At 38.7% G+C, this 15,713-nt stretch overlaps 3 protein-coding genes across 3 annotated transcripts; 1 reads left to right on the forward strand and 2 right to left on the reverse strand.

Annotated features, from left to right (window-relative positions):
* Positions 1 to 1,584: 1,584 nt before the first annotated feature.
* LOC130731920 (proteinaceous RNase P 2-like) lies at positions 1,585 to 4,295 on the reverse strand. Its single transcript, XM_057584084.1, has 3 exons — positions 3,086 to 4,295; positions 2,220 to 2,321; positions 1,585 to 2,076 (listed from the first exon to the last, which is right to left on the reverse strand). The coding sequence occupies exons 1-2, from the start codon at positions 4,160 to 4,162 to the stop codon at positions 2,253 to 2,255; spliced, it is 1,146 nt and encodes a 381-aa protein (XP_057440067.1). The 5' UTR covers positions 4,163 to 4,295; the 3' UTR covers positions 1,585 to 2,076; positions 2,220 to 2,252.
* A 399-nt stretch (positions 4,296 to 4,694) lies between these two features.
* On the forward strand, positions 4,695 to 5,209 carry LOC130739018 (uncharacterized protein At4g04775-like). The gene is made up of 2 exons (XM_057591234.1): positions 4,695 to 4,844; positions 4,937 to 5,209. The coding sequence occupies exons 1-2, from the start codon at positions 4,695 to 4,697 to the stop codon at positions 5,207 to 5,209; spliced, it is 423 nt and encodes a 140-aa protein (XP_057447217.1).
* A 3,915-nt stretch (positions 5,210 to 9,124) lies between these two features.
* LOC130729865 (elongator complex protein 3) lies at positions 9,125 to 14,620 on the reverse strand. The gene is made up of 9 exons (XM_057581710.1): positions 14,066 to 14,620; positions 13,278 to 13,347; positions 13,011 to 13,183; positions 12,019 to 12,193; positions 11,506 to 11,672; positions 11,159 to 11,378; positions 10,920 to 11,024; positions 9,735 to 9,887; positions 9,125 to 9,470 (listed from the first exon to the last, which is right to left on the reverse strand). The coding sequence occupies exons 1-9, from the start codon at positions 14,533 to 14,535 to the stop codon at positions 9,312 to 9,314; spliced, it is 1,692 nt and encodes a 563-aa protein (XP_057437693.1). The 5' UTR covers positions 14,536 to 14,620; the 3' UTR covers positions 9,125 to 9,311.
* Positions 14,621 to 15,713: the final 1,093 nt, after the last annotated feature.

Here is a 15,713-nt window from a genome sequence, read left to right on the forward strand (position 1 = left end):
AGCAATGCGCACAGCAGCGGCGGCGGGAAGAAATCCAACGAACAACAATAAACCCAAGGCCGAGAAAGAAATCCAACTTTGCAACAATCAGCAGCGGCGGCACACAACATCGGTGGAGCAAGAAACCATCTTTGAAATCACATTCCGGCTGAGTGAAAGAAAATATATTGGAACTTAATATATATATAAGGAAATTGAGGTTTAGGGGATGCGTGTCCATTAATTAATGCATAGAATAAGAGATGAAACGAACGGAATATGAGAGATTGCAGAGGAGAGGAATTCAGAAGGATGTGAAACGGAATAAGGGGCAAACCAAAGATGAAACAAACAGAGGAAGATGAGAGATTGAAACGGAATAAACGGTTGTGATTGATTCTTTAGGAAATAATATGTATTTTTACTAAAATGTCCATGCTAAAAATTAGATGGTAGTGCATTAAATTGTTGAATTCCAAAGTTGCCCTCAAGGCTGCAGAAACTCTGCTTTTATATATAGTATAGATAGATAGATAGATAGATAGATAGATAGTCGCATAAAATAAAGCATCGGAAAAAAAAATAGTCACCTAAAAAGAAAATTAATTAAACATTACAAAACTAAAGATTGAGTTTTTATAAGAATACTTAAATCAAAATAATTATCTAAGGAGGATTTGTGTCTCATGAAAGAGTGATTTGAAGAGAGGAGGTTTCGGCAGTTTAAATCAATAAATTAAATAATTATTTATCTATTTATTTTCCTTACAAAAATGTTGATGTGGCTTAATGAGAGAATGAGTTTTTGTGATGAGTGTCTCATTGATCAAAATGATGACTCACTTTTATTATATAACATGGTGGATTTGTTTTGGTGCATTGCACTCATTTCCTTAGAGGTATCACTATCTTCCTCTCTTTTATGTTAAATGCACTAACTTCCCATAATTCATACATCATATATAATAATAGAGGGATGTGTCATAATATAAATTAATTTTAGGGAAGCACAGTTGATTAATGATAAACCTCAATCGGTGCAATGTCCCTAAAAAAAAAAGAGTGATTAGTTAAATAATAGAGGCGATGTCTCACCAATAATTATAAACCTTTTGATTAACAACATATATACATTTTAGAATGTATGAAAATAAGAACCTTTGATTGCAAAATTATAATTATTAAAATTTTACAATATTTATTTTCAATTTTTTTTTTACAATATTTCACTAAAATTATTAGACATGTGTAATTTGACTTATATGCGTCGTTTAAAAAAAAAAAAGACTTATATGTGTCATAATTTGTATGTGATACTTAAAATTCTATTTTATGATATTTGATAATGACCCTTCTGGTTTTGGACACAAAATCCTAGCTCCGCCACTAGACAATCCCTTCCCAAACCCGATATTTTAAATATACAACTTTATTTTCATCCTTTCTTTAAACTGGGTCAGGTCCAACCCACAGGTTGATGTGCCGGGCTGGATGTTGTACATCCCTAGTATTTGATACTATAGAACTATCGAAGATTTGCTTCGAAATGAGACATCATTCAAAAATCAAAGGGGGAATATCTCTGATCAGAGCATGTTGGTAACAAATATTTGGTACTGTATTGATTGGCTTATCCAAAAAAAAAGGAAATGCTGTGTATTTATCAGTCACAAACGAGGCTGCAATTAAACTAAAAGCTACCACTTATTTGCAACCATGTCTGAGACCTCCACATAAAAAACCAATTACTATATAATTACAACACTGAATCAAACAGTGTAAAATCTGTGTTTGTGGGTTTGGGTGAGGGGTGTTAAGAAATAGGCCTGGTATTAAAATATCACCAAAGCCTTTTTCCATATAATAATGTCCATTACAAGGATCAAAAGTTGCTATAATGACCTACTGTAAGTTATGCCTAATGATACCCAAACAGGAGTCTTTCCAATTGGTTGAAAATCATTGCAAGTGTTAGAAGCTCAATCAATAACCACGAGACAGGTTGCAGCTGTTCATCTTGTGAACCATCTTCATACCCGCCAGCAACCTTGAAAGTCGTCATCTTCAACTGTACAGCTCTTTCACAACACCGTCAAGCTGCATTATTATAAAATCAGCATGCTAAACATGATTAGTTGCATAAATTATGAAGTTTATTTATCATACCAAAGCATGAATGTACATAACTCCATTCCACAGCAAAGGTAAAGAAAAAAGGACCCTGTAACTTAGAATCTAACCTGACAAGTGCTAAATCCACCGTCCGCAAAATTTTACTGGTAGAGCCCAACATTGGCACCATCCACAATAGCTTCATAATGGGTGTGCTTTTCAAGCCATGCCTTGTAGTTGCCAAATAGAGGACACAATCACGTAAGAGAGAGCATCAAAACCAAGTTACAACTATAACTTAAAGAAAAGTGCTAACAACACACTCGTTTCTAACACACAATCTATTGGTACATTCTCTAACAATGTCAACACATTCTTAAAAAATAATTAATTTAGAAAGTAACTAAATCAATCTTTCGTAAATAAACAACAAAAACAACCATGGTTTTCCCATTTGCATCAAATTCACAGACGATTCATTCACCTTTAACTTGAGTACCAATCTGCCATTTTTCTACAATGTGACCTATACCAACCAAGGTTTTCCCACTTGTATCAAATTCACAGACGATTCATTCACCTTTAACTTGAGAACCAATCTGCCATTTTTCGACAATGTGACCTATACCAACCAAGGTTTTCCCACTTGAATCAAATTCACAGACGATTCATTCACCTTTTACTTGAGTACCAATCTGCTATTTTTCTACAATGTGACCTATACCAACCAAGGTTTTCCCACTTGTATCAAATTCACAGACGATTCATTCACCTTTAACTTGAGTACCAATCTGCCATTTTTCTACAATGTGACCTATACCAACTTTCTCTTCAATGCTTCTATTCCTAATCCTACTCATTCGCCATATCATTCTTATATCTGTGCGTGATAATAATCATTTAGATAATAAACCAATAACTGAAAATGTATTGAAAATAACACAATAACTAAGCATCTAATTTGATATTGTTTTGTAGCAAGTCACTCACTCACCTGAAATTCACTGAAATTTGCCTTGACCTCTCGTCCCACAGCCAAGGCAGCAATAGACTTGCCAAACTTCTCCACCTCCTCATCATCAATATCCACACAAGCCAATCGCTCGCCGCAGCCGCCACAAACTCCACCATCATCATCAACACTCGTCCTGCAAACAACCCAATCACCCTTCCCAACCCACCCAAGACCATGCCACCCTCCCCCATTCCGCAAAACCCCCTCTCTCACCCTCCCACCATCCAAACCCGCCGCATCACCAACCCCTCGCGCCTCGCCGCCCCGAAACCACTCCTCAATAACCACCGCCGTCGATTCCCCGACGCACCTCACCGCACTCCTGAGCTTGTGCAGGTACTCATAAACCTTCTCCCCTCTCCCCCTCTTCGCGCTCACCTTCAAAAGCGCGGCGAGCTCCGGTTCCTCCAAAACAACCCCAACTCCCTTCATGTGCTCCTCCACCTCGTACGCCATATCGGCATCAAGCCTTTCGCAGAAGCAAAACAGCGCGGGGTCATAGGTCCGCAGCCTCGGGGCGACGCTGTAATTTCCGACGTTCTTCGCGAGGTCGAAGGCGTAACTAGCGTCGCCCTTGGCCGCGGCGAGCCTGGCGACGGTGGCAATGGAGGCCTCGTTGGGGGTGATGCCGAGGGCGGACATGTGGTTGAATATGCGGAAGCCGTAGTCTAAGGCGAGGTCCTTGAGCAAGGGGTCGGCGGCGGCGACGACGGCGTGGGAACAGAGGTAGAGGAGGGTGTTGAAGTGGTGGTGGGTGATGCGGGTGTTGTTGGAAACGGCGTCGTCGTAGAGGGAGATTGCGGCGGTTAAGTCTTTGGACTTGGAACAGGAATTGAGGTTGAACTGGAACTTGGTCTCTGGAGTTTGCATCCCTTCCTTCTTCTTCATTGCCGTCGCCGTCTTTGTCACCGCCGCGTTTGAGCGCATTGCTGTGTCTATTGACGGCAATGCAGGTCCGTCCTCCCGAGCATCAACTGATAATGTCCATTGTTGTATCCATTCCAAAGCATGACAAATAATAATGAGTATTAATTTTTTTTTTAGCTTAATCCTCATATTAGTCCCTGTTTTTGTGTCGCCGTCTGAACCAGGTTCCTGACTGGAAAAATTTGTGGATTAAATCTCTCTCTTTAAAAAACGTTTGAAGCCAAGCTCTGGCGAGTGATGATGTAGCGTGCCGACTGTGTAAATGAAGCTGACATGGCACCCAAAAACTTTTTTTTTAATAAAATTAATTTACACATATAATAATTAACATAATTAACCTAAAAGTAATTAAACATTCTTAATCCCCCCAACTAATCCTAATTCCCTAAACAATTACCCCAATTCCCAATTCATCTAACACTCAGAAATTAAAATTAGGGTTCATCTCCTCCATCTCCTCCATTTCCTCCATCTCCTCCATCTCTCCCGACCTCCTTCTTCTTCCCCATTTCCTCTTCTTCTTGCTGCAGAATCGACCTCATCTTCCTCTCTCCTTCTTCTTCTCTGTTTCAAGCCTTCTCTTCTTCTAGTTCTCAAATCGCGTTCTTGTTCTCCTTCTCCTACTTCTGAATCGCGCTCTTGTTCTCTTCTCCTACAAACAATGTATTCTTCATCCGCTTCGCCCTCTCGTTACAGGCCAAGGTCTGCAGGTGGAAGGGCCAGATGTCAATGTGGTCTCCCTCTCATCATCTACACAGCTAGGACTCGAGTAAACACTGATAGGAGATTTCTGAGATGCAGAAGATGGCAAGTAAGTTAATCGAGGCTTTTTAATCTGATGCTCTTCATATTAAGCTCTAGTTTGGTGAAGCTATGAGTAACAAAATTCAATGTTTGCTGCAGTTGCCAGATACTTGTGGTTTCTTTTTTTGGATTGATGATCCAAGTATTGCAGTTCAGAGAAGTCATGCTCAAGTTGAAAGTGATGCAACAAGTTTAAATTCTGAGATTGGCAATTCATCAAACTCTGTTCATGTTGTACCAGAGTTGAATAAGAAGATTATGAAGCTCAAGAAGAAGCTTGAAGTTGAGCGATTCCAGAAGAAGCTTGCATGCTTGTTTACTGTCCTTGCAATGATAGTAGCAATAGGGACTTTATGTATGAGAAAGGGTTGAAAGTTTATTAAAGAGAAAGGGTTGAAAGTTTATGTATGAGAAAAGGGTTTATGTAAGGGAATGTGGCCTGTGTTTTGTTTAGGGAAGTATGTAGGTTAAGGAAGTATTTTGTGTATGGAAGTATGTATCATGTACTCAAGTTAATGAAAAGAAGAATAGTTGTTGGGCTACTGTTGATGTCATTTATTTCTTTTTCTGAGATTGTACTTCCTCCATCATACACATTGAATATGATTAAAAAGATACAACAACTAGAGATATCTAAATAGACTCAGGTTAAGTATCAACATCAATACATAAGGAGTTAAAGTACTCCACAAGTCATTGTTTGAACAAAGATGAAAGGCTAAGACCAAAACATAATTAAAAAGACTTATAATGCAGCAAGCTGGTGGTCAAAGTAAGTGGTCCACATACATCCATAAATATTACAAAAAAAATCGACCCTAGTGGCCATGTGGTCCATATTCTACTGCTTCATAAAGAACCATGTGAACCATTTAAAAATTAGACAGATTCCTTGTTGTTTCCCACACTCAAAAAGCTTTCCCTTCATCCAATGCTAGGTCAGGTTGATTCTCCCATTGTTGTGTCAATGACAGCACTGCACTGTGTTGGTAAAGTTTCTCCATGTTCAACATCTTGGTCTCCTCTGGCTATTGGAATCTCAGATCCTGTTTCTGTTGCAGCCCCCTCAATTGTCCTGGAAGTCCCAACTTGCATCTGAACTTGAAGCATAAAACCAGAAGTGGATGCTCCTCCAAGATTTCCAGTCAGAGCAGTAGAAGTGCTAGCTCCCCCCTAATTCCCAGTCATTACATAAGATGTACTAGCTCCTCCATGAGTCCCAGCATAGCCATTATACCAACAGTGGGAACATAGGCAGCAGTGGGATGCTCTTCTGCTAGATTTTGTACAAACAACAAACCTTCACCAAGTTTAGCAGCATAATTAGCAAATTCCATAGCATCAGCATCAGTTTTGTACTCCCTGAATACATGTCGAGCAGCATCCTCAGCAGTGAACCACCATAAATTAAACTCACTGTATCCCAGGTCTTTGACAGTGGCAACAGTATCAATGAAGGACCACAAATCTTCATCTTGATCAGGATGAACACTTCGACCACCACCAAAGTAATGCAAGTAAGGGGCGGTACCAAACCAACCACCATGACGAACAATCAGTTTAAACACCATCCTGCAACCCCACAAAAAGCAACCCAAGTCAAGATTTATTCCTAAAAAGCAACCCAAAGTCGAACACCACACCACACAAAAACAAAGACCTCAAAGCAAAGTGCCAGTCGAACAACACACAAAAAACGAAGAAGAGAGAATAGCGTTAATGTCGGTACTTACTTGGTAATCGAAGAAGAAAAGCCTTCTCCTAAAACCTGGCCTTCTCGAACGAACACGACCACATCAACGAGAGGAAGAGGAGGTCGATTCTGCAGACAACAACAACCACAGCAACAAGAATAAGAGGAAATGGGGAAGAATAAGGAGGTCGGGAGAGATGGAGGAGATGAACCCTAATTTTAATTTCTGAGTGTTAGATGAATTGGCAATTGGGGTAATTGTTTAGGGAATTAGGATTAGTTGGGGGGGGGGGGAATTAAGAATGTTTAATTAGTTTTAGGTTAATTATGTTAATTATCATATATGTAAATTAATTTTATTAAAAATATTTTTTTTGGGTGCCATGTCAGCTTCATTTATACAGTCAGCACGCTACATTATCACTCACCGGAGCTCCAAGCTCCGGCAGGGACTGGCTCCAAACGTTTTTTAAAGAGAGGGATTTAATCCACAAATTTTTCCGGTCAGAGACCTGGTTCAGACGGCGACACAAAGACAGGGACTAATATGATGATTAAGCCTAATTTTTTATTTATCAATATCAAATATGATATAGATAGATTATAAACTAATAAAAGAGCTTATTGTTAATTTTTTTTTTATAAAAGAGTAAGGGCTAAGAGAGTCACTTATGATGTGTCAAATTAATGTGCATTCTGTTACCAGATTGATTCTCCAAACATTTTTTTCACGTGTTATTCTTATATCACCTCCTCAAAAGTCGCGTGTCACTCTCTCATTTCTCTTCGTCGTTGAACACGTCCTTGAATTCACTAGCCCTTAGTTGAATTCATGAGATCGGGAACCCTAAGCCTCATCTCCTCCATGCCACAACCTCATCCCTCGCCCCAGCTCCACCATAACCCACTGGCGCTTCGTTATGGTGGTTTTGGCTTCTAATGTTGCGAGAGATGCCCATGCCTTTATCTCCCATCAACATAAAAAATCCCAATTGCAGGTATTATTCGGTAATCCCCCCACCATACTGTCGAAATAGTTTTTTTTTGGTTTAGGTATTGGTTTAGGTCTTTAGTTCCTTTATATTGATCTGCAACGCATGGGATTTCTATTGCATATTGTGATTGGAGTGTTGCTCTCTCTCTCTCTCTCTCTCTCTCTCTCTCTCTCTCTCTCTCTCTCACTCTCTCTCTCTCTCTCTCTCTCTCTCTCTCCATTCCGGGTTTCATCAAAATGTTGACTTTCAGTGTCGCAACAAACACCACCAATCCGAACAAATTGCATGAGGTAATGCTCTCATTGAGTCTTCTCTTCAATGTGAAATGTGGGTCATGTTTGATTTAGGTTTTTATCGTTCATATTAAACCTGCAATTTTTAAGTATCCCAACCGCCTGGTGATCTTGTTTTAGTAACTAACATGATGATCTGCAACACATGGGATTTATTGAAATGATTTTGATTGGAATAATGCTTTATGACTTTTCCTCGCCAAACTCCTTAGCACTCATCACCATGGGACTTTTATTGCAGATTGTAATTGGAGTCGTGAGCTTATATGGAGGATTCTTTAAGTGTGAAAAGCATGTGAGGTTTTTTTTCTCTTTTCCTACTTTCTGTTATATATAGCATTAAATTTTCTTGCTGATTTATTTCAGAACCTGCCTAGGAAAAAAGTCAGAAGTACAAGGAATAAAGGAAGTAAAATCTGTTTTCGAATAGTTAGTGAAAATGTTATTTGAGGTGATTTATTTGTGTCCCATTTGGATCTTACTTCAATTTTTTTTTTCAGGTGGTAAATTAACTTTCACCCAGCTTCTCCTACGAGAATGAGGAGCTCTCAAATTAAAATTCACCCAGTTTCTTTGGATTCATCATCTGCAATAAGTAAACTGTTCAATTGCAAAAGAGTTTGACATTTTTAAGAGTAAAATTGCTCGAAAATTTTCGTTCACAATAAAGATTTAGCTTTAGAAAGATAAAGTGTAAATTCTAGCAAAATTGATTGATGATCAATTGGTAGAAATTGTACCATAATTTAACCAAGAGTAAATTGAAGACTTTTTTCATGAAGATAGAGAAAGTTTTTTCTTCAATGAAAGTATTTAAAGACTATATAAATTAGAAATGAATATAAAAGAAGCGGAAACATCTATTGACACATGGAAAGATGGACAACACTCGAAGATAGTTTACCATTGTAAGCAGTGTTGTAGTTTAATTAGTTTACCATTTTGAGACTTAGTCTATAAATAGCCTTTTAATTGTTGTATTCATGTTAGGTTCACACTTTTACTAAAAAAACCCTAAAAAAATGTTAACATGTCCGCCTTTAGTGACATAAGATAAACATATCACAGAGTAAGTTGTGATTCTCCCCTTTACATTTCAATGCAATGCAAATTTCAATTTCTTTTTATGTTTCCTTTAGATTTTCTTTTCTTTTAAACTTTCCAGCCTTTCATCTTCCAATCATTTTACGTTTTGACCAATTCACTAAAAATATGAGATTTGCATGAATTTCAACAAATTAATGAGTGTTGCTAGCACTCCTCAACAAGGCTAGGACAACGACTGTAGCGCAATTGCTGATGCAACTTCTAGAGGAATCATAAATTCCAATCTATTAAATCTCGAGAAGAAAATCAGTGTAGTGAACTATAAAAACCAGTATCCTAATTTAAAAAACTTGCCTTTGAATGAATGCAAATGCAATACTATGATAGAGGCATATAAATTATATCACTATGACATGCTACAACATTACACTAACTATTATTAGCTGTTACATTAGACATTTCACCATGTAAGGCCCTTCAAGTTCATATCCCAACTTTCTGTAGTAATGACGTGTCCCTACCCCTGAAATCACAGCTATTTTGGTTGATCTGTGTTCTCTACATGCAATACGCTCTGCCTCCTCCATGAGAAGTGTACCATATCCCTGTGTCAACAATAGTTTTGGATAGAAATAGGTCAATAAGAAGAACAAGAAAAGGACAAGTTATTAGTGTACCAAGAAAATTACGTATGAAGATATAGATGAATCTTTTTCTTGGATTTTATACATGGTTCAAGAATTTATATTACACAACAAATTCCAAATACAAAAACTAGGCAATGTCAATCAGATTGTCTCATCTAAGTCCATTTCAACATTCGTACTAATGTAGCATGTCATCTCTGCATTAAGATGACCCAATATTACCTGGTGTTGTAGCTTGTCAGCATCCCGCCCATGAACTGGTACCGCAGTTCCATAAACATGGAGTTCACGAACAATAGAACATCTCCCCGTGAGCTCTGGACAAGTAGTGTTGCGGCCACATTTTCGTAGTCGCAACAAACCAACAAGGATATCCTGTTTACAAGAGAGGTACAAATAAGGTCATGACTCATGGCTATGTTTCAGCAATAACAAAAAAGTTATACTAAAGTGAGGAACAAGTTAAGACACACACAACGGTTGACAAAATCGCGAGTCAACTCGTACGATTCTACGATGTTACAAGGTCCCTACGTGTTGAATCGGTAACAGAATCGCTATCGAGTAGAATCGGGTGGAATTGCCGTTGTTACAGGTAGAATCGTGGAATCACGGGCCGTCGCCGATTCTACTTTCTGGATTATGGAGGAAGATTTTGATGAAGACAATGAAGACTTGGATGTGGACAACTTGGATTTGGAAACGCTAAATGAAAATGAGAATGAGAGTTTGGATCTAGAGATTCTAGAGCAAGAGAACCATGGCGAAGGTGAAGAAGAAAATGAAGATGAAGTTGAATGGAATGATGATTATATGGATGTTAATTTGAATGAATTGCTTGGCCTACGTTAGTGCTTTTAAAGAGATTTTTATTTTATGTTAAGGTATTTTGTATGCATATATATGAATTTATATGCATATAATATATTATATATACTTGTGGAATCGTAGCGTCCCTGTTACGTTTATACGAGTTTATGATTCTGCACCCTCTTTCCCGTCCTACGTAGAATCGTGATTCTGTCAACCTTGCACACAATCCTCTTGAATCACAAATGAAGAAGGCAAAATATGTATAAATATAGGAAAGTACTAAATGACATGACTCAATTTGTCGTCCAAAAACACTACCTGTGTTTTCTCAATTTTCTATAACTAATTTTCTATTTTTTATATTTATTTTTGTTGATCCTAATTGATTGTGTTGTTGTCGTGCACAGTTGTGCTATATAATTGTCGTGTCTAATAGCGTTACTCATAAACGGAACACAGCCAGCCAGCTGCAAACTACATTCTCATTTCACAACTCTTGAGTAAAATAAGTTGACTATAGAAGTTGGAAATATTTGGAGAACATGCATAAGTATAGACACGAAGACAGTCCCTGACAAAGAGAGGTCCAATTACCTGTCGTGTATCTTCGTATGACAGAAACGTTTCCCAACCCTCATTTGCCGAATAATCACGACGAACAAGTTCCACCTCTTCTGGCCTAATTTGGTGGTGTATATCCTACAAAGATACAAAAAAATTGTTGGTGCTCAAAAAAAGTAAATAGTGAACAAATTGTGTCTGAAAAATTTAAAGTCTTTGCAATATTTGTAACATAAAATTCCCAAACGAGACCGACCCTGTACGATAATAACCTGGATTCCAGCTTCTCTAGTTCGAACATCACGGCATTTTAATCCCAGGTCTTCCATTCGAGCTAACGCCAGCTCCCTTAAATTCCCTTTCTCAACCCCAGAGGTAACCAGAGGCATGGGAATATCCCGCTGAACTCTATAAACACGTGTCCACGGGGGTACCATTGCAAGGATTCTTGCTACGATGTCCACAAGTTGCTCAGGTGGATAGTTTCTATACCTACAATTATCAATGAATTTTTTTACTTTCCACTACAAAATAAACAAATTAATACTAAAATAAAACTTCAAGAGTTTGTGAAAAAATAATAAAATATCTTGATGAATATAACACAATTGATAAGTACCTGCCAGTTTTCCAGAGCTCATAAAGCCCAGTTCCACGTATTACCAGTGTAGGGTATATTTTAAGCCCGTCTGCTCTAAACATGGGACTCTCAAAAAATTCCCGGAAACTTTCCATGTCCCTTTCAACACCAACATTTGGAAGATCAGGCATCATGTGAGCCACAACCTAAAGTAAAAGCCAGAAAAGGAAATGAACAAAATGGTGACAAGAAAGAGGAAGTTTGAAAACATTATGACTAACTTAGTCTCTATTATTAAGGGGAACAATTAGAGAAATTAAAAACTTTCAGGAATAACAATGCCACAACATAGACGGCAGGCTTATCATACTGATAAATCTATCTGAAGCTTGTCCTAGTCGAGAAAAATAAGAAGACAAAGCACACAAAGTTGTGCAAGAATATGTATCAATAATTTTTTCTCAACAAAGATGCAGCAGGAAGGACATAGAATTGTTTTTGGGACAGAGCAGCTATTCTACTTAAGCTGCAGATTGATATGGAGTAACAAACCTTGAAACCAGCATCTTTAGCCAAGCAAAAACAATCAGCTACTGCAGCTACAGTATGCCCTCTATTAGTGTCACGGGCAACATCCTCATAGGTGCTTTGGACTCCAATCTCCAATCGTGTGCAGCCATAAGAAAGCATCTGTCGCAAGTGAGGCCCGAGGCAATAATCTGGCCTCCTGGTAAATTTAAGAAGTTCAAACTAGATAAGCTGCTCCTTGATGTGTTACATTAACTATTACCACGTAATTGTAGATAAGGTTTGCACTAAAATCATTAGTGATATGATCAAATGAAAAATGCAGAACCACCCTAGAAATTTCATAAACAAGGCAATTTAAGTAACAGTGATAACTTATCATGACAGTATTCGTAATAGTTATACCTTTAATTCTGTTGAAAAAATTGTTGATATACAAATAGAGGATGCATTATTTTTATTAGAATACCAACAACAAATGCCACAATGCCCTATTGTGAATCATGTCCAATGACAAACTATTTAAACATAAATTCTTTTTAATGGTTTGACTTTATAATTTTTCTCAGTCCCCTCTACCTCTAATTATAGGACTATCCTCCATGCTCCATCTAATCCACCCTCCTTAGGGTTCTACAGGTCTCTTCAGACACGCCCAAGCCAGGCAAAAGTTTACCATCAATTCCAATAATAGGTACTGCCTTTTTTTGTCTAATGCATTCATTCCTTGTCCTATCTTAATATTGTGTTTCTGCTCATCCATCATTATATCTGAGTTAAGCTTTTGCAACATTACGCTTATTTTATTGTTAAGATCATTATTGCCTAACGCTCAATTCCATACAACATTGCACTTTGCAGATCTTAATATTTATGCAGTAAAAGTTTTCTAAATCTTAGGTGGTACTTTTCAATCTCAAATAATACCTAAAGCACTCCTTTTTCATAAGGAGTCATTTAAAACTGTACATTATGAAGGCTTCACATTTTTCACAAATATCTAAAGGGAAACTTACGTTTCAATTGTCATGCCAATACACTTGGTTGCACTATGTTCAGAGTATGCCACTGCCTCTTCTACATTGGCAGATGTGTGTCCAGACAAAGCATCATGAAGATTCCTTATAAAATAATCACGGTATTCTGCTGGAAGCGACATGAAAGTACCACCCATCAAGATGAACTCAACCTGAAAACAATAAACCACACAAACAAGGACATCGCTCAGCACATACTTCAAGAACTTAGAATACTCAAACGAGACAAAAAATTGAGCTCCGGACCTTGTCTACACTGTGACCCAAACGCTTAAGCTGGTCAATCCTGCTTCTAGCCTGCACGTAGGGATTATACCTATATCCAAGGCAGCAAAGACATCATTCACAGAAAATAAACATTAGGCACACCTTAAATATTTCAAAGAATGTACACAAACAAAATGAAAATAAGACCAGCACGACAACCTTATCCCAAACAAAGCGACTATCATGTCATTAAAAAATTACACAAACCGAGAAACATAATCATCACTAGTAGTAATCAATATCAATATCTGAGTAAAGGGTCAAATTAGTTTCAGTCATACATGAGTCAATTGGAATAAACTTCTCAACAAGTATTCAAGAGTTGAAATTATCTTGATCTTCTGACCTCTAAACAGTGTTATCAAATAGCGGATATAGCGGCACTAGCGGTTTTTTTGGCTAATCGCGACGCTGCTATTGCCCACTATAGCGCGCTATTCCGGCTATACGATGCTAAATAGCGGCCGGAATAGCGGGTTTTTGGCTCACCGCGATGGTCCGCGATCGCGATTTGACAACACTGCCTCTAAATATTAACTTCTATAACTTGAATCAGTTTCTGAACCTCAACTTTTTCAGAACCTCTCCCATCTAATTACTCCATAAACACCTATTTATAAGGGCACTCTCCATAGTTAAGATCCAAATAATTATCTCAATTGAAAAGCACTTAGAAGCTAATCCAAACACATCCTTAGTATTTAGAAACTAAATTGACTGAAGAACTTCACAACGAGTGTCGTAACAGAAAGTAAGCACAAGCTTACCTTGCTCGAATTGCACGCATGCTAGTTGGTTCGTAACCGGTGTAAGACTGAGTACTGTACTCAAAATCGGAGTCAGGACCACCGGGGCAGTAAACGCATATATTGCCGGTGGTGGCGATGTGAGGGCAACGGTGAGGCTTAGACATGACGGCCACCACGGCGATGCCGGAGGCGGTTCGGACGGGCTTGGCTCGGAGCTTAGGAAGGAGGGCGTCCCGGTCGGAGTCGGGGAGGGCGGCGATCATCTCGACGAGCTTGGGCGCGCGGGCGAGGCCGTACTTGCGGCACGCGGCGGATTTGAGAGCGTTGAGGTCGACGTTGTGGCCCTTTCGTGAGAGGTCCACCATGGAGCTCACGATCTCGGCGATGGCTCGTACACGCGCTTCCTCCTCGGTCAGACCGTGCGCTTCGAAGCCGCCCTTGCCTGGCCGTGGTGCCTTTCTGGCCTCCGCCACCGCTATAGCCGCCATAACAACAACAGCACTGCAACTGCAAAAACCCAAAATCAATTGAGTTGTGTTTTTCAGTTATTCTATTCTACCCTCGGGAGTCCTAGCAAGATATGAATGAACTCAAAAAGTAAAATAAAATAAAAATAATTATAACAATTTATGGATAAAATTTTAACGGATTAGGTTGGTTTTAATATTTATTATGCATATATTTACGGTGTTAATTGGTTTAATGTATATTTTAGAACCTAGTCCTCGAGGGTTAGCTCAAGTGGTAAGAGTTATGAGACATAAGAGTTGAGTGAAATGACGGGTGAGGGTTTGGAACCCTGAGGAGTGACTAGTATTTACTAACATTACTAACAACTAACATTATCTATAAAAAAGAGTTTAATTGCACCTTTGGTCCCACACGAATTGCGTTTTTGCATTATTGGTCCTAAACGAATGAAAATAGTAGACTGAGTCCTAAACGAATGGCTCTGCTAACATTAAACCCAACATCCACCACCACCCAAACCTAGCCAGCAACCACACCTAGCTTCATCACAATCAACCCCACCACCACAAATCAAGCCCCAACCCCACAGATCTAAACCCTAAATCCCACCACCCCCAAACCCAGCACCACACCCACCACCATAGCACCATAACCACCCCAACCCCAACCCCCACAAAATCGAGCCCCAACCCCAACCCCCACAAGTTTGTACGTATGTTGAACAAGGGAAGTGATGTTCTAGATCAAATACTGGAGATTGGAAAAATGGCTAAAGATATGAAAGGAATTGGTTATGGTCTGGAATCCACATCAGAAGAAGGTAGCAAATCTTAGCATAAGTTTGTTTCTTCAAAGAAAAGAACAGAATTCAAAATGTCCAATCACATGTTCCAACAAAGTGTCAAACATGTGTACCATCAGATACCTTATGTGTATCCTCAAGTGAGGAGTAGGAAGAACTCAAGCTGGAGATGTCACCATTGTGGTAGAGTTGGGCATATAAGGCCTTACTGTTACAGATTGTTTGGATTTCCCAGGCCAAGTAATAGATCTTATGTGAATTATCAACATGATTAAAGAAGACAAGAGTGGAAACCAAAAGGCGTTGTACATACTCTCATTGCTCATCACATTTCTCTCAGGGTATCTTCAAAAGAAGCCTGGTACTTTGACAGTGGATGTTCTAGACATATGA

This window comes from Lotus japonicus, chromosome 1 (assembly GCF_012489685.1).
Source record: "Lotus japonicus ecotype B-129 chromosome 1, LjGifu_v1.2".
Classification (NCBI taxonomy): domain Eukaryota; kingdom Viridiplantae; phylum Streptophyta; class Magnoliopsida; order Fabales; family Fabaceae; genus Lotus; species Lotus japonicus.